General features: G+C 37.0%; 1 protein-coding gene across 11 annotated transcripts in view; it reads right to left on the reverse strand.

The window, feature by feature from the left end:
• The window catches only part of UNC80 (unc-80 homolog, NALCN channel complex subunit), a 228,801-nt gene that overhangs the window by 101,345 nt on the left and 102,685 nt on the right, over nt 1–24,771 (reverse strand). For 7 of the 11 annotated variants that reach the window (XM_021667043.2, XM_064373044.1, XM_021667045.2 and 4 more), the window contains 4 exons: nt 21,088–21,259; nt 18,185–18,318; nt 12,676–12,841; nt 4,238–4,338 (listed from right to left, as the gene is read on the reverse strand). In XM_021667043.2, the coding sequence (XP_021522718.2) occupies nt 4,238–4,338; nt 12,676–12,841; nt 18,185–18,318; nt 21,088–21,259 (573 nt within the window). Of the gene's footprint in view, nt 1–4,237; nt 4,339–6,517; nt 6,722–12,675; nt 12,842–18,184; nt 18,319–21,087; nt 21,260–24,771 lie in introns of all 11 variants that reach the window. The other 4 variants (XM_021667055.2, XM_021667047.2, XM_021667051.2 and 1 more) reach the window with 2 other exon arrangements.

The following is a 24,771-nucleotide window of genomic DNA, read 5'->3' on the forward strand; positions in this document are numbered from 1 at the left end:
TCATTTCTAGCATTTGATTTAAAGCAAGAGACATGCAACTATTCCTTTCACTTGAACACTTAGAGGCCATTGTAGGGTTATTAATCAGCCTAATTTCAATATTACTGTGTCTCAGGGAATAGGGAGGCCCTATAAGAGGGAGAGAGACAAGAAGTAGCTGGTCCATGAAGCCATGAGAACACATGCATTTAATGATTAGGTTCAACATCAATATGGGTGTGGTTCATGGTGTCCCAAAACAATGACAATAATATCACCAAGGATCACTAATCACAGATCACCATAAAAAATATGACAATCATGAAAAAGCCTGAAATATTGTGAGAACTACCAAAACCTGCCACAGAGACACAAAGTGAGCACATGCTATTAGAAAAACAGCACCATGAGACTTGCTCGATGCAGGGTTGCCACAAACCTATAGTCTATAAATAATGCGATATCTACAAAGCACAGTAAAGTGAAGTACAATAAAATGAGGTATGCCTGTATACACACAGACATACACACATAATACATATTTTAACGTATGTATTAAAATATACATATTTAAATGCATAAGACAGTGAGGCAGTCAGGAGATGAAGGGTATGATGTAGAGAGCAAGGATATTCACTGAGGTGAGGACAATGTGAAGATACACCACATGTCTCCTTGAGGTGTTTGCTACATCTTGGTTAGGCATAAGTGGCCAAGAAGCTAGGCAGAGTCTTAGGCAATCTCATAGTGGCTAGGAGGTAAAAATTAGAATTTGAAATTACCAAAGAAGGGAGAAACTGAATAGTTTGGATCCTGTAGGGAAACGAGGTCCAAAGAAGTCAGACTGATACTGGGTGTCAGTTTTCCCTTCTAGGCTTTGGCTGATTGAGTAACTAAGAAGCCAAGCAGAAACCAGCTGACAAATAGAGTAGAGACTTTGGCAATTTCATTGTGATGGGGAAACAAAAACTGTAGTTCCTGACTCATCAAGAATGAGAGGCCCTGTGACATACCCCACACTCTCACTGGGAGTCTTGGACGTCTTCATATTAAAAGCTGTGTGTAGGGGGTGTGGAAGGACAGGCTAGAAATAGTCAAAGTCCAGTTAGTGTAGTCCCTGACTGGACTGAGGTGATCTGCTTCTTTGTTGTCTGCCAAAGGACAGGGTGAATCCTCTGTAGAAGGAGAAAACATCATCTAGAGCCTCAGTGCTTTTTTTAAATTAATAAACTTTATGCTTTAGAGCAGTTTTAGCTTCTCGTCATAATTGAGCAGGAAGTACAGAGTTCCCACATATACACTGTCTGCATACATGACAACCTCTCCTACTGTTAACATCTTGCATCACAGTGGTATATTTATTTCAATCAATGAACTTATATCGACACATCATTATCACCCGAAGACAACAGTTTACATTAGGGTCCATGCTTTGCTTTGTACATTCTATGAATTTTAAAAAATAATGACATGTGCCTATCACTATATCTCTATAATTTTTTATACACCATGTTAGTCAATATAATAACTAGGCATTTTAGAAGCAGGACCAAGAAGAGTAAAGAAAATAGATTCATATACTGAAGTTATCAGCTATGGACTTTTGATCAAGACATCTGCACTCCCATGTTTGTTGTGGCACTGTTCACAGTAGCTAATATTTGGAAGCAACCTAAGTGTCCATCGACAGATGAATAGACAAAGAAAATGCGGTACATATACACAATGGAGTACTATGCAGCCATTAAAAAATGAGATCCTGTCATTTGCAACAACATGGATAGAACTGGAGATCATTGTGTTAAGTGAAATAAGCAGGACACAGAAAGACAAACATCACATGTTCTCACTTATTTGTGGGATGTAAAAATCAAACAATTGAACTCACGGACATAAAGAGTAGAAGGATGGTTACCAGAGTATGGGAAGGGTAGTAGGGGGTTGGGACAGAGGTGGGGAAAGTTAATGAGTACAAAAAAATAGAATGAGTAAGACTTACTATTTGATAGCATAACAGAGTGACTATAGTCAATAATAACGGCACATTTAAAAATAACTAAAAGAATGTAATTGGATTGTCTGTAACAAAAAGGATAAATGCTTGAGAAGATGGATACCCCATTCTTCATGATGTGATTATTTCACAATGCATGCCTATATCAAAACACCTCATGTACCCCACAAATATACACACCTACTATGTACCCACAAAAATTAAAAATAAAAGAATGTTTTAAAAAAATCTGTGATCAACTATGAATGCATCACAATGGAAATTTTGAAATATTTTAACTAAATGACAATGAACATATATAAAACCTTATATTATGCAGCTAAAAGTGTTTCTAGATGATCTCTGTAGCTTTAAATTCATATGTTAGCAAAGTGGTTGCAATCATCTAAGTGTGCATGTCAAGAAGTTAAGAAAAAAAAATTAAACTCAAAGAAAGTAATAAAGAAAGTAAAACAAAATTTCAATATTCTAAAAATGACAAAATGAAAATCTGTTTCTGGTTCTTTTAAAAGGCAAATAAAATAGACAAACTCTTAGAAAGACATTATTAAAAAAAGAAGAGAAGACAATCTGCCAACATCAAAAACAATAAATGTAAATCACTGTAGATCCTACAGAATTTAAAATGATCTTAAAAGAATATTATAAAGTCTTTTTGCTGATAAATCTGAATATTCAGATTAAATGAAAAAATCTTAGCAAAAAATATCAACTTACTTGAATTGCTCTCAGAAGAAATATAAAATTTAAATGGTCTTACCTGTATTTCACAAATTGAATCTGCAATTAAAAACTCTCCCATAAAGAAATTTTTAGGTTTAAGGCATGACCAGTGATTTCTTCCAAATATTTAAAGAAGAAATAGCACTGTTCTTACATAAACACTTCCAGAGTGTTTATTTGTGGAACACTACACAGAAAACTAAAAGGCATTACTAAAAGACATTTAAAGAGGTTCTAATAAATGGAGAAACAGGTACTAGTGGAGTGATAGACCATTTTAAACATTGGAAGATTCAATATCATAAAGAGATGATTCATTTAAATTTATCTATATATTACACTTAAGGTTGCTTTGGAAGGTTGTTTTTTTTTTTTTTTTAAATGAAAATGGACAGGGTGATTCTAAATGGATGTGAATCTAGCCAAGAATAGATGAGGTCATTGTGAAGGAGAAGGACAACAAAATTGGAGGACTTACAATTATATGAGCAAAAGGAACCAGACACAGATAGAATATGATTACATGCATTTCAAAGACAAGATGAATCTATGGTGGTGGAAGGTAGAATGGTGGTTACTGTCAGGGGAGAGTACTGACAGGTAGAGGACCTGTGTAGGATTTCTTAGGTGTTGATAATGTTTTCTCAACCTGGCAGTGGTTATGCAGGTGTATCTACTTTATAAAAATGTATTGAGCTGTATACACAGGTTTTGTATGCTTTTCAGTGAGTGCATTAGAGTTCACTAAAAAGTTTCTTTAAAAAAAAGAACAACGACAACTGCCTCAGAGATTCTCAAATCAACCAATTCTGGGGACCGCTTCCATAGTGAAGGTGAACCACCATCTATCTGAAGACCATTATGCACCAGCTAGTGCTCATCTGACCTTCCCAGGAAGTCAGATTAAAATCAGGGCAAATGGTGGCCCCAGTGATGGTCCTGGGGATACCGTGCCTCTTGTACAACTGAGGTTACATTTCCTTACCTTTCTCCTTCTTTCTTCATGCTCAGCTCAAGTTGAACTCAAATCCATGCCCAGAGTTTCCTTGGGATAACTTCCTGTCTGTGCCCTCTGGCTCACCCTTGGACATATGACATTCGCCATCTTAAAGTGTCCTTGCCCTAGTTTAAAATTTTATCTAATGCACACCCAAGAGCAACACCATGATTTTGCTCTCAGAATTCATAGTAAGCTGTATAAAACTGATGGTGATGCCTACTCTGTGTCATTCAGGTTATCTTGACTACCAACCTGGCCTCATGATTTTCCCTGACTTATGGTGACCCACAAGCCAGCCATAACAAAGAAGCTTGGTCTTAGTTAAGCTTAAGATGAGTACAATCCAGCAGAATACCAATCCTAGAGAGTGTTGAGATATTCAGCTAAAACATAAGCGTCTGCTTTCTCTTGGAGGTTAGATTGAATTGATGATTTAGTATAACCTCTTGTCTTCCCTCCTCAGATCTTCCCCAGTACCAAAAGAAATTGATCTCAGGGCTCTTTCTGAGATTCCTACTTACATGAAGCCATGACATGTTTCTGTGGTAATTCTCCTCCACACCGGCATTACTCATTCCCTCGGGCTCAATGCTGGGCTCACTTGCACTCCAAGGACTCCCTTCTTCAAAAGAAAAATACCAAGAAAGGTTTCAGTGTCTGGTCTCCCTTGAGAGTATGTTGGTCTGGTATACCATGCTTCTGAATCCTAGGGCAGACTACCATGGCCCAGTGGGTTACAGGGCATAGCACTGACTTTGTTGGATGAATATTAATAGGAGCTGTTCCCTTCACCACCAGCTGAACTGGCAATTTCAAAGACATTTATGATCTCTGTTATGGTGGCTTCCATTTTGAGAGATGGGAGCAGAAAAAAGAACAGAGTCAAGTCCTTGAATTGCTGAGATGAGCCAGTTATTGATTGAGTGTGCCCAATTCCATTCCAGACTGACCAGACCTTGCAGGTGTATTTAAGGAGAGATGCCAACTAACCTGCCTCACAGTGAATGCTGCCTCTGTTCTGTGACTGCAGCTAGGGCTAGTGCTCTAGTGCTACCAGAGCTATTTCAAAGATGGGCAGGTACGTCTGAAAAACTAAGGGAATTTAGAAGCAATTATGTCCAACTGTGGACAGCCTTTGTGTCCAAACTCTTCTCTGTGGGAAAGTATAGGAGATATCTCTCAAGAATTCTGGCCGGGCGCAGTGGCTCACGCCTATAATCCTAGCAGTTTGGGAGGCCGAGGCGGGTGGATCACGAGGTCAAGAGATCGAGACCATCCTGGTCAACAAGGTGAAACCCCGTCTCTACTAAAAATACAAAAATTAGCTGGGCATGGTGGCGCGTGCCTGTAGTCCCAGCTACTCGGGAGGCTGAGGCAGGAGAATTGCTTGAACCCAGGAGGTGGAGGTTGCGGTGAGCCAAGATCGCGCCATTGCACTCCAGCCTGGGTAACAAGAGCGAAACTGCGTTTCAAAAAAAAAAAAAAAGAATTCCCTACTTGGTAGACTACACAACAAAGCTTTCCCCTCAAATCTGAAGCTTTTATGGATCTTTTTAATGACAAAACAATGTCTTTAGCTTGGCTCTTTTGACTCATCTGGTCAGGATAAATCAATTTAAATAATTAACTGCAATAATTTCCCCCCAAATTAACTGATGATAATGCTCTAGCTTCAAACAAAAAAAAATGTCTCCTTAAGAAATAAGCTGAATCTTAAGTAATGCATAAATTAGCTATTTTCAAAGGCGAGGGTGGGTGGATACAGAAGCATTTTCTATTTTAAACCTTCTTTGATTAAATATACTCAGCTTTTATTTCAGCAGCCTCGATCGATAATTTATCCACACTTATTGCTGACTTTTGAAACTACTTACCTAGTAAGGAGAACTTTCTATTTTGCCTCTCACACAGAGACTGAATGGCAAAGTCAATGCTTCAACTTTTACCTAATATTTAATGCTAGGCAGCTGGTGAGTTCTGTTTTCATGACTAATCTTTTGCTTGTCTATTAACATACTAATTAGGACCCATATGTTGAAAGGCATATTTTGGTCTTTGGAATCTCTTTTGATCCTACAATGACAATCTATAACTCTCATGTTTTGACTGTATATTGAGTTCATTCTAAGGTTCATTCATCCCTGCATTGTAGGCAAGAATTATTCTCACTGTGTAATCACAGAAAACAAATCCCTGAAAAGCTAAATGACTTGTTGAAGACCACTTATTGTCAAGTCTAGACAAACTTTTCTCTCTGATATTTTGGTTGTTCATACTGTTGAATAGAGACTTTAAAATATAGAGAATCATTAGGTAGCTCTCCCTAAGGGAATTACTACATTTGACATTGAAGGTTCTGATCAAAAGAATGGATACACAAACACCTGAATTTCAAAAACTATTCTTGTCATTAAAGTGCTTTCTTTCCCAAAGTATACTCCACATCCTTGCTACTCAAAGTGTGGTCCTTGAGTCAGCAGCATTGGCTCCACCAGGAAGTTTGTTAAACATGTAGAATCTCAGATCCCCACCCCAGATCTGCTGAATCAGAATCTGCATTTTAACAAGCCTCTCTGGTGACCTGTATGCACATCAAGGCTTGAGCAACCTGTATGCACATCAAGGCTTGAGTTGCCTTGCTCTAGCAAGGGTAGTATGGTTTTCAGGCTGAATAGGTTGTCTACCCTATGGTTCTACCCTCCATCTACTTAAGTGTAAGGAAATGGACTTCAGCTGTTTCGGGACTTGGGCCCTGTCTTCCTACCCCCCACGTCCCTGCACACCCCACTCCTCTATGTTACCTAGGTCAGTGACAGTGTCCCTGCTCTGGGACAGCTGCAGCTCCTCAGCCTCAGACTCTGAGTCCTGCCGTGATAGCTTGCTGCTCTTTAAGCTGCCGACCCGGTGAATGCTGGACAAGGAACCCCCCTTCTTCACCTGGAAACTGCGGGTTCCTTTAATCTGGAGCAGGCGAGAACCTCCTATCCTGATCTTCCTGCTGGGAACTGTATTAAAAGAATAAAATAGGGCTTTTTCCCCCTTAGTATTCCCCAGCCAGTGTTATATCCATCTCTCCCCAACTTGTCCCTGATCAGCCTCCTCTGCTGGCCTGGATGAGTCCTCTGGACAAGGAGCTTCTCCCAAGCCCCCATTCCTGCAGGAACCACCAGGAAGGTCTGGTGAAGCTTCTTTCTTGGACACAAAGCTCATTGGAACTGGGAACAAACTGTTCTCTTTCTGGCCCAGGTTTCACAAGCATGAGTGTGCCCTTGGGGTAGCATCAACTAGGACTATGAGTACACTTGTATCACAGGATTCCTTGATTCAAGAGAACCACAAACCATTTGTTTTTGCTTTCCTTTCGAAATGGGACTTACAGACTCTGTATGCGGTCATATAAATCCCTTCATTTTGGAATACCTCATTCAGAAATAAGAACCAAAGGTGCTTCTCTCTCCAATAGTCAGCAGTGGCTTCCACTCTGCTCCTCAGCAAAGGCACTAAACAGTCTGTTTTCACTGAGGGGCTTTGAGTGAGCATGAGTGTGAAATGGTCCATTTTCAATGCACCTATGATTTCATACTATCCTCCTCTCAGTCAAAAGGCTGGGTGAGATGTGATTCCAAATGGCGCAACTCCCTGAGCCAACCTTACAGTCTATGCATACCAAGAAGAATATGCATTATTCATCTTTAGTGTTCTGGAAGAAACAGTAATCAGTAAGGAAAATAAAAGGGCAAAAGAAATGCATTTAAACTTGAAGCCTATCTTTCCTTAAATCAACAGCATCCCATAGTCATATACACACCTCCTTCCTTTTCTTTTGAAGATTTAGTGTTGTCACACATTGATTTCATAAGGGTGGGATAAAGTAACTTTTCAGGGCTTAAAGTCCATTATCAGGAAGGGGCCAACTTTATAAGGGTACCTCCTTAAGACATGAACAAGATTTCTTATTAATTATTTAAGGCACAGTTATTAATATTTTAAAAGTCCAAATCAGAAAGTTTGCACATTAATTTCAGGTTTCTCATTCACGGGAGAGTTAATATGTGACTGTGATAGAACTTGTATAACTAAAATGTTAGCCAAATGTAGACTTTTAATGCCATTTAAAGGAGGTCAGAAGTATTCCTGCTGAACAATGTGAATGTTTTGATTTACTGTTGTGATGGAGAAAGACTAAAATTATCACCACACAGCTGGTAAAGGCCTCATGGAGCTCCTTGAACACATCTGAGTAGAATTTCACATCTGGATGGAATTGCTTGCAGCACAGTTAGACAAATCCCACAAAGACTATGAACCATAATGCTGTATTTTAATTATAGCACAAAACTCACACACTCTATTTTCCAATATTATTTTTATGTTTAATTGAGACTTTATCATCTGAAATACATTTGAAACAGAATATAATTAAAATTTTAATGACTGTGACTACAATTTCATGTCTAAGTAGATTCAGAAGTAGAGAAAATACGAAACAGATAATTCTTAGATTTTTCAGAGTCACACACTAATATTCTTTGCCTAATTTTATGACACTTTTTGGCCCACAGAAACAACAAAATAAACCCAAATTAATGTAATCAGAAGAAATTTAATTTTGAGAGCCTGTTCTACCAGAAAGGATAGCTGGAGATATCCTATAGCACTGAAAAATTACAGTTCAGAATTACTGCATTGGTTATTTACAAGGGGTACAGCAGTTAGAATTTATATTTGGTATTGTACATGAAAAACATCAGTTGAGATTGTGCAGCATTGAATTTTAGTCTTTATCTCCATGACAACAAGAACTAATATGAAAGTGAAACAAATCCATCTAAATTGTAGAAAACATCTTTGGCCTTTTCTTTCACCTCACATTGTATCAATTAGCAAGTCCTGCTGGCTGTACATTTCAAAATATCATAAAATTTTGACAGCTCCATCCCCTCTTCCCTGGACTAATGTAACTACCTCACTGCTTCACCTTTCCCTCCATTCCCATAGATTGAGGCAACTTTTAAATGCATAAATCATAAATACATGCCTTATATCACATTCCTGGTGAAACCTATCAACAACTCTGATGCCCTTAAAACAGAATTAAATTTCTAACCATATCTACCAGACCCTGTTTGCCCTTTGCATAACTTTCTGACCCATCTCCTACTATTCTAATGAATTATTTCACTTGAATTTTTCATGGTAGAATCTGAATTGTCCTCAGGTTGTTCATTTCAAGAACTGGTATCTTTGGGTTTTATAAAACAAATGGCATATAATTTTAATAACTGTAATTAGCAGGGTCTCTATTGTCTTCATTTTCCCCATTGAGTTTATTAGCCGACAGCTTGCCAAATGGAATAAGGAATATTTAGGAATCTTTGGGAAGATTTTTACCAACTGATTAAGGACATCTTTTGGATATATTCTCATTTTACTTATAGCTCCAGTTTTCCATTCTGCATTTATTAAACAACTTTCATATATTAACATGATGATTCTATGAGTAGAAAAAATACTCAACATTTGAGTGTTTAAACATGAAAGCCAATTTACGTAAATAATAATCAAATTAAAGTGTTCTTAAAATTAATCACATATTTTATGTTATAAATTGGTATAGAATTTATTCTGCTGAAGTTTTATAATGTCAATACTAGGAATTTTTATCCAGTACTTTAAATATAGTTAGCATAATACCTTTGAGGAAAGAAAAGACTGCCTTCTAAATTAAAATCTCTTTGGATTATATTTAAAAGAGGAAAGTTTCTCATCATGTGCAGTATAATTGTCTGAAGTAAATAATATTTGAAAAAAATACTGATTTCATACTTCTTCATACTCAAAAATTGCTCGACTTGGCTTATCCTTCCTGCAACATGGCCTCTTTTGGCCATAAATTAAATAGAATATGATATATGATGATCTGTATTTTAAAAATGTTGTGACAACATTTTGATCTTAAACTATTCAAACTTTCCCCAATGTACACCCATTGCCTTTTAAATATTTTGTGTTTTCTCTATATAGGGGTATTCCTTCTAAGAATCATTCATTCATTGTTGTCCAATATTTATCGAGTCATTGTCTATAGGATGCTGGAAAATACTTCAACGCATAAAATCATCCTTGACTTTTCTAACAAGTGTGCAGATGTTCTTTTAATTGAAATTCATTGGAAAAATATTGACTGGCAATGGAATTTTAAAAATGGCAAAATCAAATAGCGAAGTTGGCAGTTTAAAGGAGGCTCCAGAGGGCAACTTAAAACTTTGCAATCTTTAGTTCACAGGATTTTCTGTGTGGGTTCTAATCTAGATGCTCATGATGTATATAAGAAAACTCAACAACAATAGCTATTTATTGTGTACCTACAATTCACCAGGAATTAAGGTTATACTTCACTTGCATTGTGTTACTAAAAGTTTTGAACATCACAATACAGTAGGTGCAAACCCAGTTTACAGAAAAGAGAATTGTGGCTTACAAGGTAAGTAATTTGGACAAGGCCACATAGTGACTACTACATTTCACCCATTTTAAGATGCACAACTTGTTCACATTTTAACATAGTTGGAAATTGGTATTCGTCATGCAAGAGATGACATCTTATGATCACTTGTGGCAGGTAGCAGTTGTGACACATTTGTTATTGCTTCTCTGTGTGAAGCACCAGCAAAAAAGATAAACAGAATGAGTGACGGGATCTTTTAACCATAAGGAGCCAAGTGATAGTGAGGGGTAGGTGGATGGGTGAGGGGGTAAGTCAGATGTGTTTAGCAACATTCCTGAAGAGAGACTAAAGGTGGGCTAACTTCACGTGAGTGCAAACTGGTTTAAGTAATTAGTACAAAAAGCTTTACTTCTTTTATGAATCCACTTAAGAAATGATGTATCACTAACATTGTGATGACACAGAAGACATTATCACATATAGAAACATGGACATTAGATAACTGTGAATTTAAAAGTAAGACATTTGAACTCTGAATTGAAGAAGGTCTACAAAAACTTTAACCAGTTTATTTTATCTACATATATTTAGGATTGCACAAGAATGATATATAATAATAATAATAATAATAATAATGATAAACTACATCTAATTAGGTCTGAAAGTCCTTTTTCAATAAGAATAAAGGACAAGTGACTGGGCATGGTGGCTCACACCTGTAATCCCAGCACTTTAAGAGGCCTAGGTGGGTGAATCACCTGAAGTCAGGAGTTTGAAACCAGCCTGGCCAACAAGATGAAACATTGTCTCTACTAAAAATATAAAAATTAAGAAAATGTGGCACATACACACCATGGAGTACTATGCAGCCATAAGAAAGGATGAGTTCATGTCATTTGCAGGGACATGGATGAAGCTGGAAACCATCATTCTCAGCAAACTAACACAAGAACAAAAAATCAAACACTGCATGTTCTCACTCGTAAGTGGGAGTTGAACAATGAGAACACATGGACATAGGGAGGGGAACATCACACATTGGGGTTTGTAGGGGGGTTGGGGCTAGGGGAGGGATAGCATTAGGAGAAATACTTAATGTAGATGACGGGTTGATGGGTGCAGCAAACCCCCATGGCATGTGTATACCTATGTAACAAACCTGCACATGTATCCCAGAACTTAAAGTATGATTAAGAAAAAAAAGACTTAGGAACAGAAACATGCACGATCATATTAGGCCAAGGTGTGTATGTGCATGTAAGTGGGTGAATTTCAGTTAATTATAATGGAAATGATATGGGCAGATGGAAAATACTGAACTATTTTTAAAATACCACTGTCTAGAAAACATTCTCAGCCAGGCCAAAAGAAATTCTGTAAACGCTGTAACACTTTTATCTTTCTTAAATAACATGGTTCCATAAATAACTTTTCTAGGTCATTCTTATCTATTGAAAATATTGAAAATTTTCAAATCTATTGAAAAACAAGCAACCTGTAGGCTGACTATATTACTTGAAGACTCATAAGGTTGTCTCCCATTTAAAAACTCAAATATAAAGCCTTCACATCTGGTTAATATCTGGTCTATTCCATGGTTATGGAACTTGTTTAATGTGCATTTAGCAATGCAGAAAGACTGTAGCTGTTCTTTCTCTCTTCATAGTTTTATAAAAATGACTAAATAAGCCTAGTGCTTTATTAATTGATGAGACTGGCCCCACAAGTATTTAACAGAGGTATAGTTTTTAAAATGAGATTCTATTTACCAAATTAGTTTCACATTAAGTAATGGTCCCTAAGAATTTGCTATGAATGGATGGCATTGATGTTAAGATAATTGAGAAATATAATGTTATTTTTTCTCATTTTATTATGTTTTACATTTTAATGAAAGCATATTAAGAAAATTTTTTAAAAATACAAAAATTAGCCAGGTGTGGTGGCAGGCACCTGTAATCCCAGCACTTTGGGAAGCTGAGGTGGGTGGGCGGATCATGAGGTCAGGAGATCGAGACCATCCTGGCTAACATAGTGAAACCATGTTTCTACTAAAAATACAAAAAATTAGCTGGGCATGGTGGCACGTGCCTGTAGTCCCAGCTACTTGGGAGGTTGAGGCAGGAGAATTGCTTGAACCTGGGAGGCGGAGGTTACAGTGAGTCGAGATTGCGCCACTACACTCCAGCCTGGGCAACAAAGTGAGATTCCATCTCAAAAAAAAAAAAAAAAACAACAATTGGGAGTATTTTTCTTTCCTTATTGGTAAATAAAATAATGGTTCATCTTACAGCTTTAATAGAATATGGAGTTTCTGAGCTGGAATTGGAAGCCAGGCTTCTCTGACTGCAGAGTCCTACCTCTAACAAGTGTGATTTTTCCATCATAAAGCCTACACAGTCAGTACTGTAGGGAATCAACAATTTAGGTATACACTTTTGTAGTTTAGACCCCAGTGCAAATATCTTATGAGAAGTTCTGAAACGTGAACGAATCTTTGTGTTTCCATACCTTTCTTCTCCTCGACTCCTGCATCTGATTTGAGAGTGTGGCTGCTGCTGTGGAGAGAATCTTTTGAGTCTTCATTTTCATCCAGGACCCCAGCAAAGCTGATCTTCCTCTCATATCTGTGCCGGTCCAACTCGGGGTCCAAACGAAGTCTGCAGCTTTCCAAGTCCTAAAACGCCAGTGAGGAGCACATAAGTGCTGGCATCTCCCCAGCACTGTGTTGGTCTTGCGGCACACCGCCCTCCATTTTGAATTATACACAGCTGCATTTAAACAGCCAGATTCCTTTATCTAATGTTAATTTTAGATTGTGACCATGAAAAGCTATTCTTGGCTTAAAAAATAAATAAAATCTTTCCTAATTCATAGTTTTTCTCACCCTTCTTCTCACATGCTTTACCTTCCAAAAGCATAGACCTTGATCCAAATCCAGAACTATCTTCCTTACCTTCTAACTCCTTGTCCACAGTTTTGGCTTCATCTTTGGCCTTTATCTTTTATTTAAAAATCATGCACTAAGCATGAATGTTTAGGTACTGAAGGATAAATAAGGAATGGTTTTTATCTCTAAAGGAGCTCAGAATCCCAAGATAGAAACTGAGAAGGTAAACAAGTGATAAATTTCAAGACTGAGAGAGTAGGGGCTCAGAAATCAGACTTGGAACTGTGCTCAGCAGGATAATAGTGCCCCGAAGATGCCCTAATAGCTGGGACCTGTGATTATGTCTCCTTACATGGCAACAAGAATTTTGTAGATGTGATTAAGGTTAAGGACTTTAAGATTGGGAGATTATTCTGTATTAGCTAAATGGGCCCAATCACAAATCCTTAAAAGTGGAGAGACTTTCCAGGCTGTAGTCAGAGGAAGCTGTGGCTATGAAAGAAAGATGAGAGAGATGCTATGTTTCAGCTTTAAAGATGGAGGAAGGGGCTATGAGCCAAGAAATGTGGGTGGCCTCTAGAAGATGAATAAAGAGTGAGGAAACAGATTCTTCTCTAGAGCCCTAGGAATGGATACAGCCTTGCCAATGCCTTGATTTTAGCCTAGCAAGACCTGTCTTGGATTTCTGACCTCCAAATTGTAAGATATGTTTATGCTATTGTGAATAGCTAAATTCCTGTGTAAAAAACCAGAAATTTAGCTGGTTTGTTACACAGAAATATAAAATGAATAAAGAGTTGATGTTTGAGTTAAGCCTCAAGGATTAAGTAGAGTTAGCTTGGCAAACAAGTGGGGAAACACAGTTCAGCCTTAAGAAACCTCATGCATGAAGGCCAGAGGCTCAAAACGTTATTGCACATTGGAGGAATTTCTTACTCCCTTCTAGGAAGACCTAAATATGACAGGAGTTCCATCATTGTCTGAGGCTGAACACAGTAATCACATATAATAAAGTAAGCCTTGGGGAGTGTAATTATTTAATAGAAGTTTGGTTCTGAGGCCCTAAACTGAGAATTTGACTTGTTCTGTGAATAGAGATTTGTTTATCCTAAAGATCATATTTATTGTTTTTTATTTTTATTTTTGAAATCATTTTTTATTTTTTGTAGATATAAGGTCTTGTTATATTGCCCAGGCTGGTCACAAACTCTGGGCCTCAAGTGATCCTCCCACCTTAACCTCCCAAAGTGTTGGGGTTACAGGCATAAGCCACTGTGCCTAGTCAAGATCATATGTAATTATTAATTTACAAAGTACTTTTGAAAGACCTGAAAAAATATATATATAATTCTGATTTTATTTTTATACAGTATTTTTCTAATTTTTTCCACAATGGTGGAACTAATTTGCATTCCCACTGTGACAGTTAATACTGAGTGTCAACTTGATCGGAATGAAGGATGGAAAGTATTGTTCCTAGGTGTGTATGTGAGAGTGTTGCCAAAGGAGATTAACATTTGAGTCAGTGGACTGGGAAAGGAAGACCCACCCTTAATCTGGGTGGGCACAATCTAATCAGCTGCCAGTGTGGCCATAATAAAAATCAGACAGAAGAACATAAAAAGACTAGACTGTTATTTTACACAGAAATATTTTAGGAGAAAAAGAAAAAAAGAAAAAAAAAGAATAGACCAGTTTTGCCTCCCAGCTCATATCTTTCTACCATTCTGGATGCTTCCTGCCTTCAAACATCAGACCCCAAGCTTTGGGACTGGGGCTGGCTTCTTTGCTCCTCAGCTTGCAGATGGCCTATTGTGGAACCTTGTGATAGTGTGAGTTAATACTCCTTAATAAACTTCCCTTTATATACATGTCTATCCTATTAGTTCTATCCCTCTAGCGAACCCTAATACACCCACCAACAGTGTAAAAGTATTCCCATTTCTCCACAGCCTCACCAACATCTGTTGTTTTTTGACTTTTTAATAATCACCATTCTGACTGGCACAAGATGGTATCTCACTGTGGTTTTGATTTGCATTTTTCTAATGATCAGTGATGTTGAAGTTTTCTTCATATGTTTGTTGGCCACATAAATGTCTTCTTTTAAGGTGCCTGTTCATGTCCTTTGCTCACTTTTTAATGGGGTTGTTTGTTTTTTTTCTTGTAAATTAGTTAGTTACTTGTAGACTCAATAAGTTTTCTCCCATTCTGTAGGCTGTATGTTCACTCTGATGATAGTTTCATTTGTGTGCAGAAGCTCTTTAGTTTTATTAGATCCCATTTGTCAATTTTTGCTTTTGTTGCAATTGCTTTTGCTGTTTTCGTCATGAAATCTTTGCCTGTGCTTGTGTCCTAAATGGTACTGCCTAGATTTTCTTCTAGGGTTTTTATAGTTTTGGGTTTTACATTTAAGTCTTTAATCCATCTTGAGTTAATTTTTGTATAATGTGTAAGAAAAGAGTCCAGTTTCAATTTTCTACATATGGATTCAATATGTTGTTTTCAATTACTATAATTCTGTAAATAGAGCTACTGTTATAATTACATGTTGCTTGGTCTATTGGACATATTACATTGTCCATTGGTCTCACTAATTCAACTGGGAAAGTTTTTGGCAGACCAGCAGTTTCATAAACAAAATTTCATTAAAAAAAAATTCCTTTACTGTTCTCAAGTTCGGAAGATAATATTTAGAAAAAAATTGCTTATGCTGTTTTAGACTATGCATCTTATAAAAACACTGCCTTTCCTTTATTTAGACATAATTTAATTGCATGGTTTACAAAATGCTACCAGAAGTTGTTTCTTTGGTTAGAGGGGGAAGCAAACTAATTAAGTTACATTTAAGGATCTATTTGGGGAAAAAAATGTCACTTTGGCTATATTTATGCTTACTCTGTGGATTTACTGTTTAGTGCTATTTCTGAAAAAACTATGTAGCCTTAAAAAAGAAGGAAATTCTGACATGCGACAACATGGATGAACTTCGAAGACATTATGCTAAGTGAAATAACAGTTACAGAAAGACAAATACTGCATGATTCTACTTATATGAGTAAGTACCTAAAAAAGTCAAATTCATAGAATCAAAGAGTGGAATGGTGGTTGCCAGGGACTTGGTGTGAGAGCACAATGGGGGCATTACTTAATAGATAGGTATAAATTTTCAATCAAGCAAGATGCTCTATAGATGTGCTGTTCAACATTATATCTATAGTCAACAATAACATATTATACACTTAAAAATTCATTAAGAGGAGAAATCCAATGTTAGGTGCTCTTACCACAATTTAAAAATAGAAAACAATTGCAAGCATTTCTGTCTTGGTAAAATATTTCCATAAGTTAGAATGTGGCTTGGTTTTCTTGTCTAACTCAACTAGAGTTAGACAGCTTAAAGGTTAGAAAAAAAGATTCTTTCCCTCTGTAAGTTATAAAGGCCACATTTCGACGTAATGAACAAATGTACACTTTAACAATTAAAATCCTAGTGTAATGAATACAAGATTTTGGAGGCCCAATTAACAGCAACCTAAAGTAAAACTTTTCCTCTTGTTAACTGATTAACTGCAGGTTAGTCTAATTATATTAATCAAATTTAGAAGATTTGATTATCTTTTAAAAATAAATATGCTACAATAATAAGAAACATTAAACTCTAGTTTTACAGAATTGAAAGGGAAAACAAAAATAACCTAGTCAAACTTTAGGATTCTTTTTTTTTTTTTTTATTACAGTGGATCAAAATGGTGACCATTAACAATCTGAAATTAAAAGTAGATGTACTTTGTGCTTTTATGAAAACTTCAGCATCATTAGAATGTTGATAGGAGTAATACTGATAGAGGTCAACAGATGTGATGAGTGGTGGCCTTGATTTGATTTTATATAGTAGTCTCAATATAATAGCGAAATGACAACTCAGAAAATTAAAGTTTCAGGTTATTACGAAATTACATAAGGGCAGCAGACGAAACTTCCCTTTCCAATATCCAAATGGTAGTTTCACATTCCAAATGTGGGTGTTTCTCTTGAGAGCATGAAGTTTACTCATAAATATTTCTAACTTGAAAATATCCACTGTATGTTCTACGGTGTGAGGAAATAGTCTTCCTAGAATTCTGGAAAACCAGAGGCAGAGGAGCTGTACTGTGACACCAGAGCTCCCATTCTTTTACTCCCCTTTCTTCCCCTCCTGGCCTTGCTTAGGACATGGCCTTGCTTGTGCTGAGTTTGGTTTAAAAAGCAGGAGAGGTGCTGGATTGTAAAGTTTGTTTAAATGGGAGCACAGAGATTATTAACATAACAATTATTCTGGGAGAGTGCTATAAGCCTTTTGTGAATAGAGAAAGAAAAAAAATGAGTTAGTCTAGTTCCTCAGCTCCAGCTGGATGATGCCTGTGATGAAAGAACCACTGAAAACTTGGTGCCCGTTAAGGAACTAGGAATGAAGGAAAATTGGTTCCAAGGTGTGTCCCGTGCCACATACTCTGTCAACATGGCTGGTTCTTGCATAGTATTTATATCCTTGGTTAAACAAATCAGGACCTCATGGTACACGATACATGAGTGTATATGCATTGTGTGTGTGCATGTGTGCACGCACACATGGTCTTAATTTCTGTCTATCCATAATCTACAGGAAATGCTACAGAAATAACAATGTACATTTGGGGATGTTTAGACACTAAATACTGAAGTACTTTCACTCATAATTTAAATGAGAACCCTCATTAAGGAGCACATTCCTATACAGATTTATGAGCAGTAGGTATAAAAAATATGTTGGTGAGTTCTGGAAAACATTGGCCATAAAACTCCTCATATTTATAGAGTAAAGGAAGCTAAAGGCTCCTAGATATTTCCAGCAGAATTGATAGTGATCAACGAAACACTGTATCCAGTAGTACAACCTTCATTGATTTCTAGATCAACTTTGAAGTTATTATTGTTTGTAATAAGGAAAAGAGTATCTCTTTTCATGTTTCAAAATCCCTTGGTTGAATTTTTAAAATTATATGATACACTAGCCATGGAACATTTAAAGAAACAGTGAATCCTGGAAACCCAGCCACACATCTGGCCTCTCCAAGTAACCTGATCATTAACATGCATGCTTTAACTTACCACCAGAGGCTCAGTGCGAGGTCTGGGCAGGCAAGAAAAGGTCTCTCGCAGGAAGGTGGTAATCTCCAGAAGAAGCTGACATGCTGCCATCTTCAAGGCAAAGGGGCAACCGCATTTAGAGGGGTTCACAGTACCTATGAAATGAAAGTGTTCTTTCATAAGATGTAGCAACAAAAAATACAGAGAGGCATAGTTTGATGGACATAGCTACACATGTGTAAAATCAAATTGCAAATGAGAATGTTACCTATACATGTCCAACATCAAATTACATATGAGGACTTTATCTATGTAAGTTCATTTTACCTATTCCCTTTAGCATGATTTATGTATTACCATAAGCATCTCTCTTCCTCCATTTTGCAAATTCTACAGAGTGCTTCAGTATTAAAATATTGAAAAAGCAGAACTAAATTATTTTCCTTAAAGCATCATAGGGTAACAAAATGCAGGTCCAACTAAACTAGAATGCCTTTTAATGAAAACAGAAATGGGAAGTAATCTTGTAGGATTTCTACACTACTATTCAATCAGATTTAGACTATGTATATGGCAGTGAACTAGATTTGGAACTACAAAAATTCTGTCAGCTCATTTTATGAAGGATGTCTGTCTTGCTGTTTTGAGAGCAGTGAAGCTGTTTCAGCTCTTGTCCAGATGTGTTTCTGCAATACAGACAAGACATACTTACTGGGTTACATACATCATACCATTTATGCAAGCTAGCCTGTCCAATTAAGGCATAGCTATACTAGAAATGTACAAATATTCTCTTTTGCTCTGAAGAATACTGACCTTTGAATTAGTAAAACATTGTATCCACTAGAAGGCAACTAGTAGATTTTGCTCTAAAGACAGATAATGGCCATGGTAACACCATAGTGATTTTTTAAATTCTCAGAATTAGTTCTCAGATGTGTGTCATCAATAACACAGGATAATACAGGAATATACTGATTATTTAAGTGTTCAGAAAAAATCAAAGCCATGTAGAATTCTTTCTCTTATAAAAGAAAGAAAATTGTTATCCATTTTAAATGAATCTCAAGTCATCACAATATCATTACATATGAACAGTCCTAAAAATATCTCTAAAATGTTTTCTGGGTGTTAGGCTTTCTTAATTGAATAGAATACATACTTCATGATTTCAGGTGAAAATAGGTGGAAATTATGGACTTTCTGTAGATATTTAAGCTATTGTTTTCTCAGAAAAACCATTTTCTCTCCTGAGTTAATTTGTTGCTGAGGACTTTGCCTCTCATCAAGAATGGAAAAGATAAGCTTCCACAGAATTTCCAGCCTGAAAGTTGCTTGCACCATAATTAACTTTTAAACAGAAGATGAGCTATGTGTTGAAAGAGGAACTAAAAATCAGACATGTCAATCTTATATATATCTTATAGGGGCTATTTGACTAAATATTATCTGGATATGCAACACTTTAAAAAAATAATCAAACACAAGACATTAAGTACAGACTTTTGAGTCTGTCCTTTCTCTCCTAGGATTATCATCCAGGCTTCTCTTATCAGCCCTGTGGACAATCAGCTTAGTCTTAGTCTAGGCTGACTCCAGGCTATCATATGAAATATCCTGTTATAATAAACAAGGATTGAGTTCTATCTAGTCTCAACAAAAAGCTAATATTCTAGGCACAACATACTGGTAAATGACACTTATGTGGTCTAACGATGATTCAAGTTGATTTGAGGATGCATGCATTTAATGTTGCTTCAGCTTCTCTCTGTTCTGAAGGGTCCCTGGAAGTTCCAGGGTGGTTTGGAATGACTTCTGGCTAGATGGATCTTATGGTGGGCCTTCCCTAGGTTCCAGGATTGCTGGATAAACCTCATTCTAAGATAGTCTAGACTATTGTAGATATCTCTGGGGACAACCTTCATTATTAGGCTGAAAGACTGAAATAATAATTTGGTGTTTTACCAATGACTGTCAAGATTTGCTCTCATTTGACAAGGTCTTAGAAGGGGCAACATGATTAAAAAATGCACACAAAAAATTTGGAAGGAACATGGGAAGGAAGATCATAAGAATTTTCTTTGATTATTATTTAGTCCTGCCTAATTTTACACTTCATCTATTTTTTTACATTTCATGACTGCAATGATGAGGTAGGTCTGAATCACCTAATGAAGGACAACCCTTAAAATGTAGTCAGGGAGCTTAAATTTCAAACCACAGGGGAAGGTCAGGAGAAAGAGATCTCACTATGTTCATCATATAAAAATACAAATCCCATAACTATAACTGGAATTTTGTATTTCATAAAAGAGAGTGGTACGTATACACAAAAATGTGTATGATATAGAACACATGTATGCACAAAGCAATGTTGAAGAAGGATGTAATAGGAATCTTTTTGTCTCTACTTTTCTATGATGGAAATCAGTTCTAAATTTAATAAATAGGTACAGAACAGCAGACATTCACAGTTCTAGCAACCTCTGAACATTTTAATATTTCAGTGTTATGTTAAATACTTTGATATACTCTGTCTAAAATTTTCAATATTTTAGTGTTTGGAAAATATTTCATATTCAACTTTATTTGGTCTGACTTTGTTTCCTGGCGCTATATATATATATCTGACAAAATCACAACTAGAGTCCCTCAGAGACGTTTTCTCAGAGAAGTCTAATACCAATCTTTGTGTAATAGCAAGAGTCAAAGATGAAAAAGTAATAAATGTTCCATCTTGCCTGCAGCTCCCTGCCCCTGTCTGTCTTTTCTTTCCGGTTCTTGCCTTGTCTCTTGCCTGTAGCTTTATGCACATGCTTTACTCCCATGCACAGGGAAAAGGCACAGTGGGAAGGATGGGAAGGTGGTAAGAATATGAAAGAGGAAAGAGAAGTATTAAGTGCTCCTAAAGCAGAGGTTCTTACAAGCAGGGGTTCTTGTAGTAAAGGGAGTCTCCTTACTGTCATCTAAAAAGTCTTCCTCCTCATCCTCCTTTCTAAGTCTCCTCTTGGTCTCTTCATCATAAATGAGGCCCAGCAAGTTGGCTGGACTCTCACTTTCCCCATGGCACAGCTCATTCAATCGGACGCCAATTGCCTACCATGGGAAGGAAAAAGAATGAAACAGCACAAACTATGTCAAACTCTAAAATAGGCTCTCAAATTACAGCAGACATAAGCAACCAATTAATGGGAATTATTTCCAGCATAAGCCTTTTCTGTACACCACAGTGTTATTTCCACCATATTTCTTCCAGAAAATGGAAGAAATTGCTATCTCCAAGGTCATTCAGGCTAAAGATGTGTAAAAACTAGAATGACATCTTTGTATATTTGTACAGAAGTTTTTCTGAAAATATTTCCATTTACTCAAAGGTTATTTATTTTATAGACATGATATAAAGGAGTACACAGTTGCTTTTAATGGAGGATTCTGTTGCAGTAAAACATCAGAAGGCACAGTTCCTGGGAGTGCTTCTGATTATGCTATTTTTAATGAGAATGTCACTGTCACGCTAATGAGTTTAGAAGCTGGCAAGAATCCTGTTCCTGCAATTTTTTTCTATCTGTCATTACATATGTACTTATTGGCTTCTTTTATAGACTTTGTTCCTCTTTCCATAATAATTTATGAATTAGTAAGAAATGCTAACTTTTCTTTTGGTAGAGTGCCCAGCAACAACATTAGAAATACGACTTTTAATAACTCAGTACATGGACAATATTGGTTTTTACATGGTATTCTTAGAACCATCACCCTTACTATCTGTCAATCGTCAGGCACTCTTGTCTGATTTATAAAAGGAATTTTCCACAAGAAGAGACAAAAACACTATCTCTAATTTATTTTATTTCCAATTATATACTGTATGCAACAATGGAAGAGACACAGGCTCAGGAGTGAGAGTCAGAGAAAAAGTAAAACAGGTCACTGAACTTGGGGTTTGACAGTCTAGATACTCTGCGTTTAAGTAAGAGCAAAATTCTAGCTAAGTTTCTTCTTTCTTTCTGTATCATACTTTGCAAATATTTAGAAAAGCAAGTAAGAAAATATACTTACTACTGGAAACCAACATGCTCAAACTCTCTAAATGAAGATTATGCTCATAACTCTTTAAATGAAAAGACATCTTTGAATGTTTTAGATATCTGGAAAGAAAAAGTTCTCCCCAAACTCTGGAATTAAGTGCGGAGCTAAAAACCAGGAAGCAAAAACCATACCAAGGAGAAATCAGTATAGAAAGGTGTCGTGGGATTCCAAAATTTTAGCTGCTAACTGGATAAGTTTTAAGCAAAGAAAACAAATTGTAAAAACAAAATCACCACCACAATAAAAAGCCTGGTGCTGCTATTTTGGAGATCCTCTGTTAAGGATGAGACATACAATCATGAGTCTGGAATGGAGTCAACAAACTAAATAATGAGACTCAAAGGGGAAAAATGTCTACATTGACCATTCCAGGATATTGCAACTAAGCAACTTAAATTAAGTCCACAGTTTATAAAGCTTAATGGGCTACTCAAAAAATGAACTTGTCTGGTATAATACTATATGTCTAAATAATAATTTAGATCCCTATGTCTCATCCAAAGCTAGAAAAATGCCTCAGGGCTATGTTTATTCATCTCTTCCTTCATTCATCAAATATTTATTAAGCGAGGTAATTTGTTAGGTATTAAATAAAACAAAGTTGAGTAAGTTGTTATAGTACACCAGTACCTTTGTTTAATGTGCCCTGGTAGACTATAAACCCACATAAGAAAGATTACTGTTTGGCAAATAGGAAGGTTAGAGGGGCTACGAGGTTTGCCCAAGGTTGCTTAGCAGGATTCAAACATAGGATGTATGACTGTCTATGTCTGTGTTCTTTCTCTCAATGAGCTTACAGTCTATTGAGGCATGCAATAACATAACAAAAGAACTCATTAACTATTAACTCAAAAGAACTCAATTTATTAACTCATAAGATAGATTAAATCCAGTTCAGAAAGAGAGGGTTGGGGAGCTGCGGGACTGGATAACTACATATTGGCTACAATGTGTACTACTCGGGTGATGGATGCATTAAAATCTCAGAAAGCAACACTATAAAATTAATTAATCTATGTAGCCAAAAACTGCTTGCACCCCAAAAGCCATTTAAATTAAAAAAATAAAGATAAAATTTAGTTCAGAGAATCACAGAAAATCTCACAGAAGTTCTCAAAGTCTGTAGACTTTCATGACTTGGTGTTTTGACTGATGGAGAATGGGGAGAGTAGACATTCAAGGGGAGGGTCCCAACAGATTTATGTTCATGGAAATGCACCATGAGCTCAGAGACTGACAGGGCTGGGGGGTGGCACTTGATTGAAGTACAATTTTGTGAGAGGAAATAATGTTCAGGAAGGCTGAGAAGGTAGGTTTGGATTAGATCCTACGGTTCTTGAAATTGAACTTCATTTTACATTCTTGAGAAGGATGAAAGGTAGTTTCTGAGTTGGGGAAGTAGCCTGATCACTCATTCCAGGGGCGTCGTACTAGCTGCCCAAGAATGCAGAGACAAGCATGGACTCTGCTTTCAAAAATTCATGTCGCCGGGCGCGGTGGCTCAAGCCTGTAATCCCAGCACTTTGGGAGGCCGAGGCGGGTGGATCACGAGGTCAAGAGATCGAGACCATCCTGGTCAACATAGTGAAACCCCGTCTCTACTAATACAAAAAATTAGCTGGGCACGGTGGCGCGTGCCTGTAATCCCAGCTACTCAGGAGGCTGAGGCAGGAGAATTGCCTGAACCCGGGAGGCGGAGGTTGCGGTGAGCCGAGATCGCGCCATTGCACTCCAGCCTGGGTATCAAGAGCGAAACTCCGTCTCAAAAAAAAAAAAAAAAAAAAAAAAAAAAAAAAAAAAAAAATCATGTCAGAATCTATTATTATTAAATAGATATTAGGAGGAAAGGATTTAAATACATATTCTTTAGGTACATTAGCTCATTTGAGTTCATCACTCATAATCTTGGAATGGTTTGAACAAAGGTTGTGGAGAAGGCAGTGACGTCAGGCTAAGCAATTTGGGTTTTATCCTGAGGGAAAAGGAGGGCCACTGGAAGCATTTTAAGTGGATAAGAAACACACTCTGATTTGCATTTTAGCCTAATCACTTGGAGAACAGTTTGGAGAATGAATGAGAGGGGGCAAGTCCGGAGGCTGGGAGATGAGGGTGAATGTCGGGGCTGAGCCACAGGAAGATCTTTTCACTGGCAGTGTATAGGATCCATTAAATGAGAGGAGACTGTGAGGAAAGACCAAATAGGAAAAAAGTTTAATCATCCAGATGAGAAGTCATGGGGATCTGACCTAAGGGGCTTCAGTGACATGAAAGAAGTAGAACCAATAGGGGAGGAGATTGGGATACGCTCAAAGGTTCGCATTTCAGATGATGGTGGTGTCATTAATAAGAAAAGAAAGCTCAGAAGGGTTGTAGGTGGCAATGTGTAAATTTGAGGAGAAGAGTTTTATTTTAGAAGATTGAGTTCTAGGATATTAAGTGAATGTTTCCAAAGTGCAGCTGGCAATGTAGGCTTGGGATCTGAAAATTGCTATGGTTAGGGAAGTCTGTACTTACAGGTT

The sequence above is a fragment of the Aotus nancymaae genome, unplaced genomic scaffold (genome assembly GCF_030222135.1).
Source record: "Aotus nancymaae isolate 86718 unplaced genomic scaffold, 86718_ANA_hifiasm-v0.15.2.pri h1tg000008l, whole genome shotgun sequence".
Taxonomy (NCBI): domain Eukaryota; kingdom Metazoa; phylum Chordata; class Mammalia; order Primates; family Aotidae; genus Aotus; species Aotus nancymaae.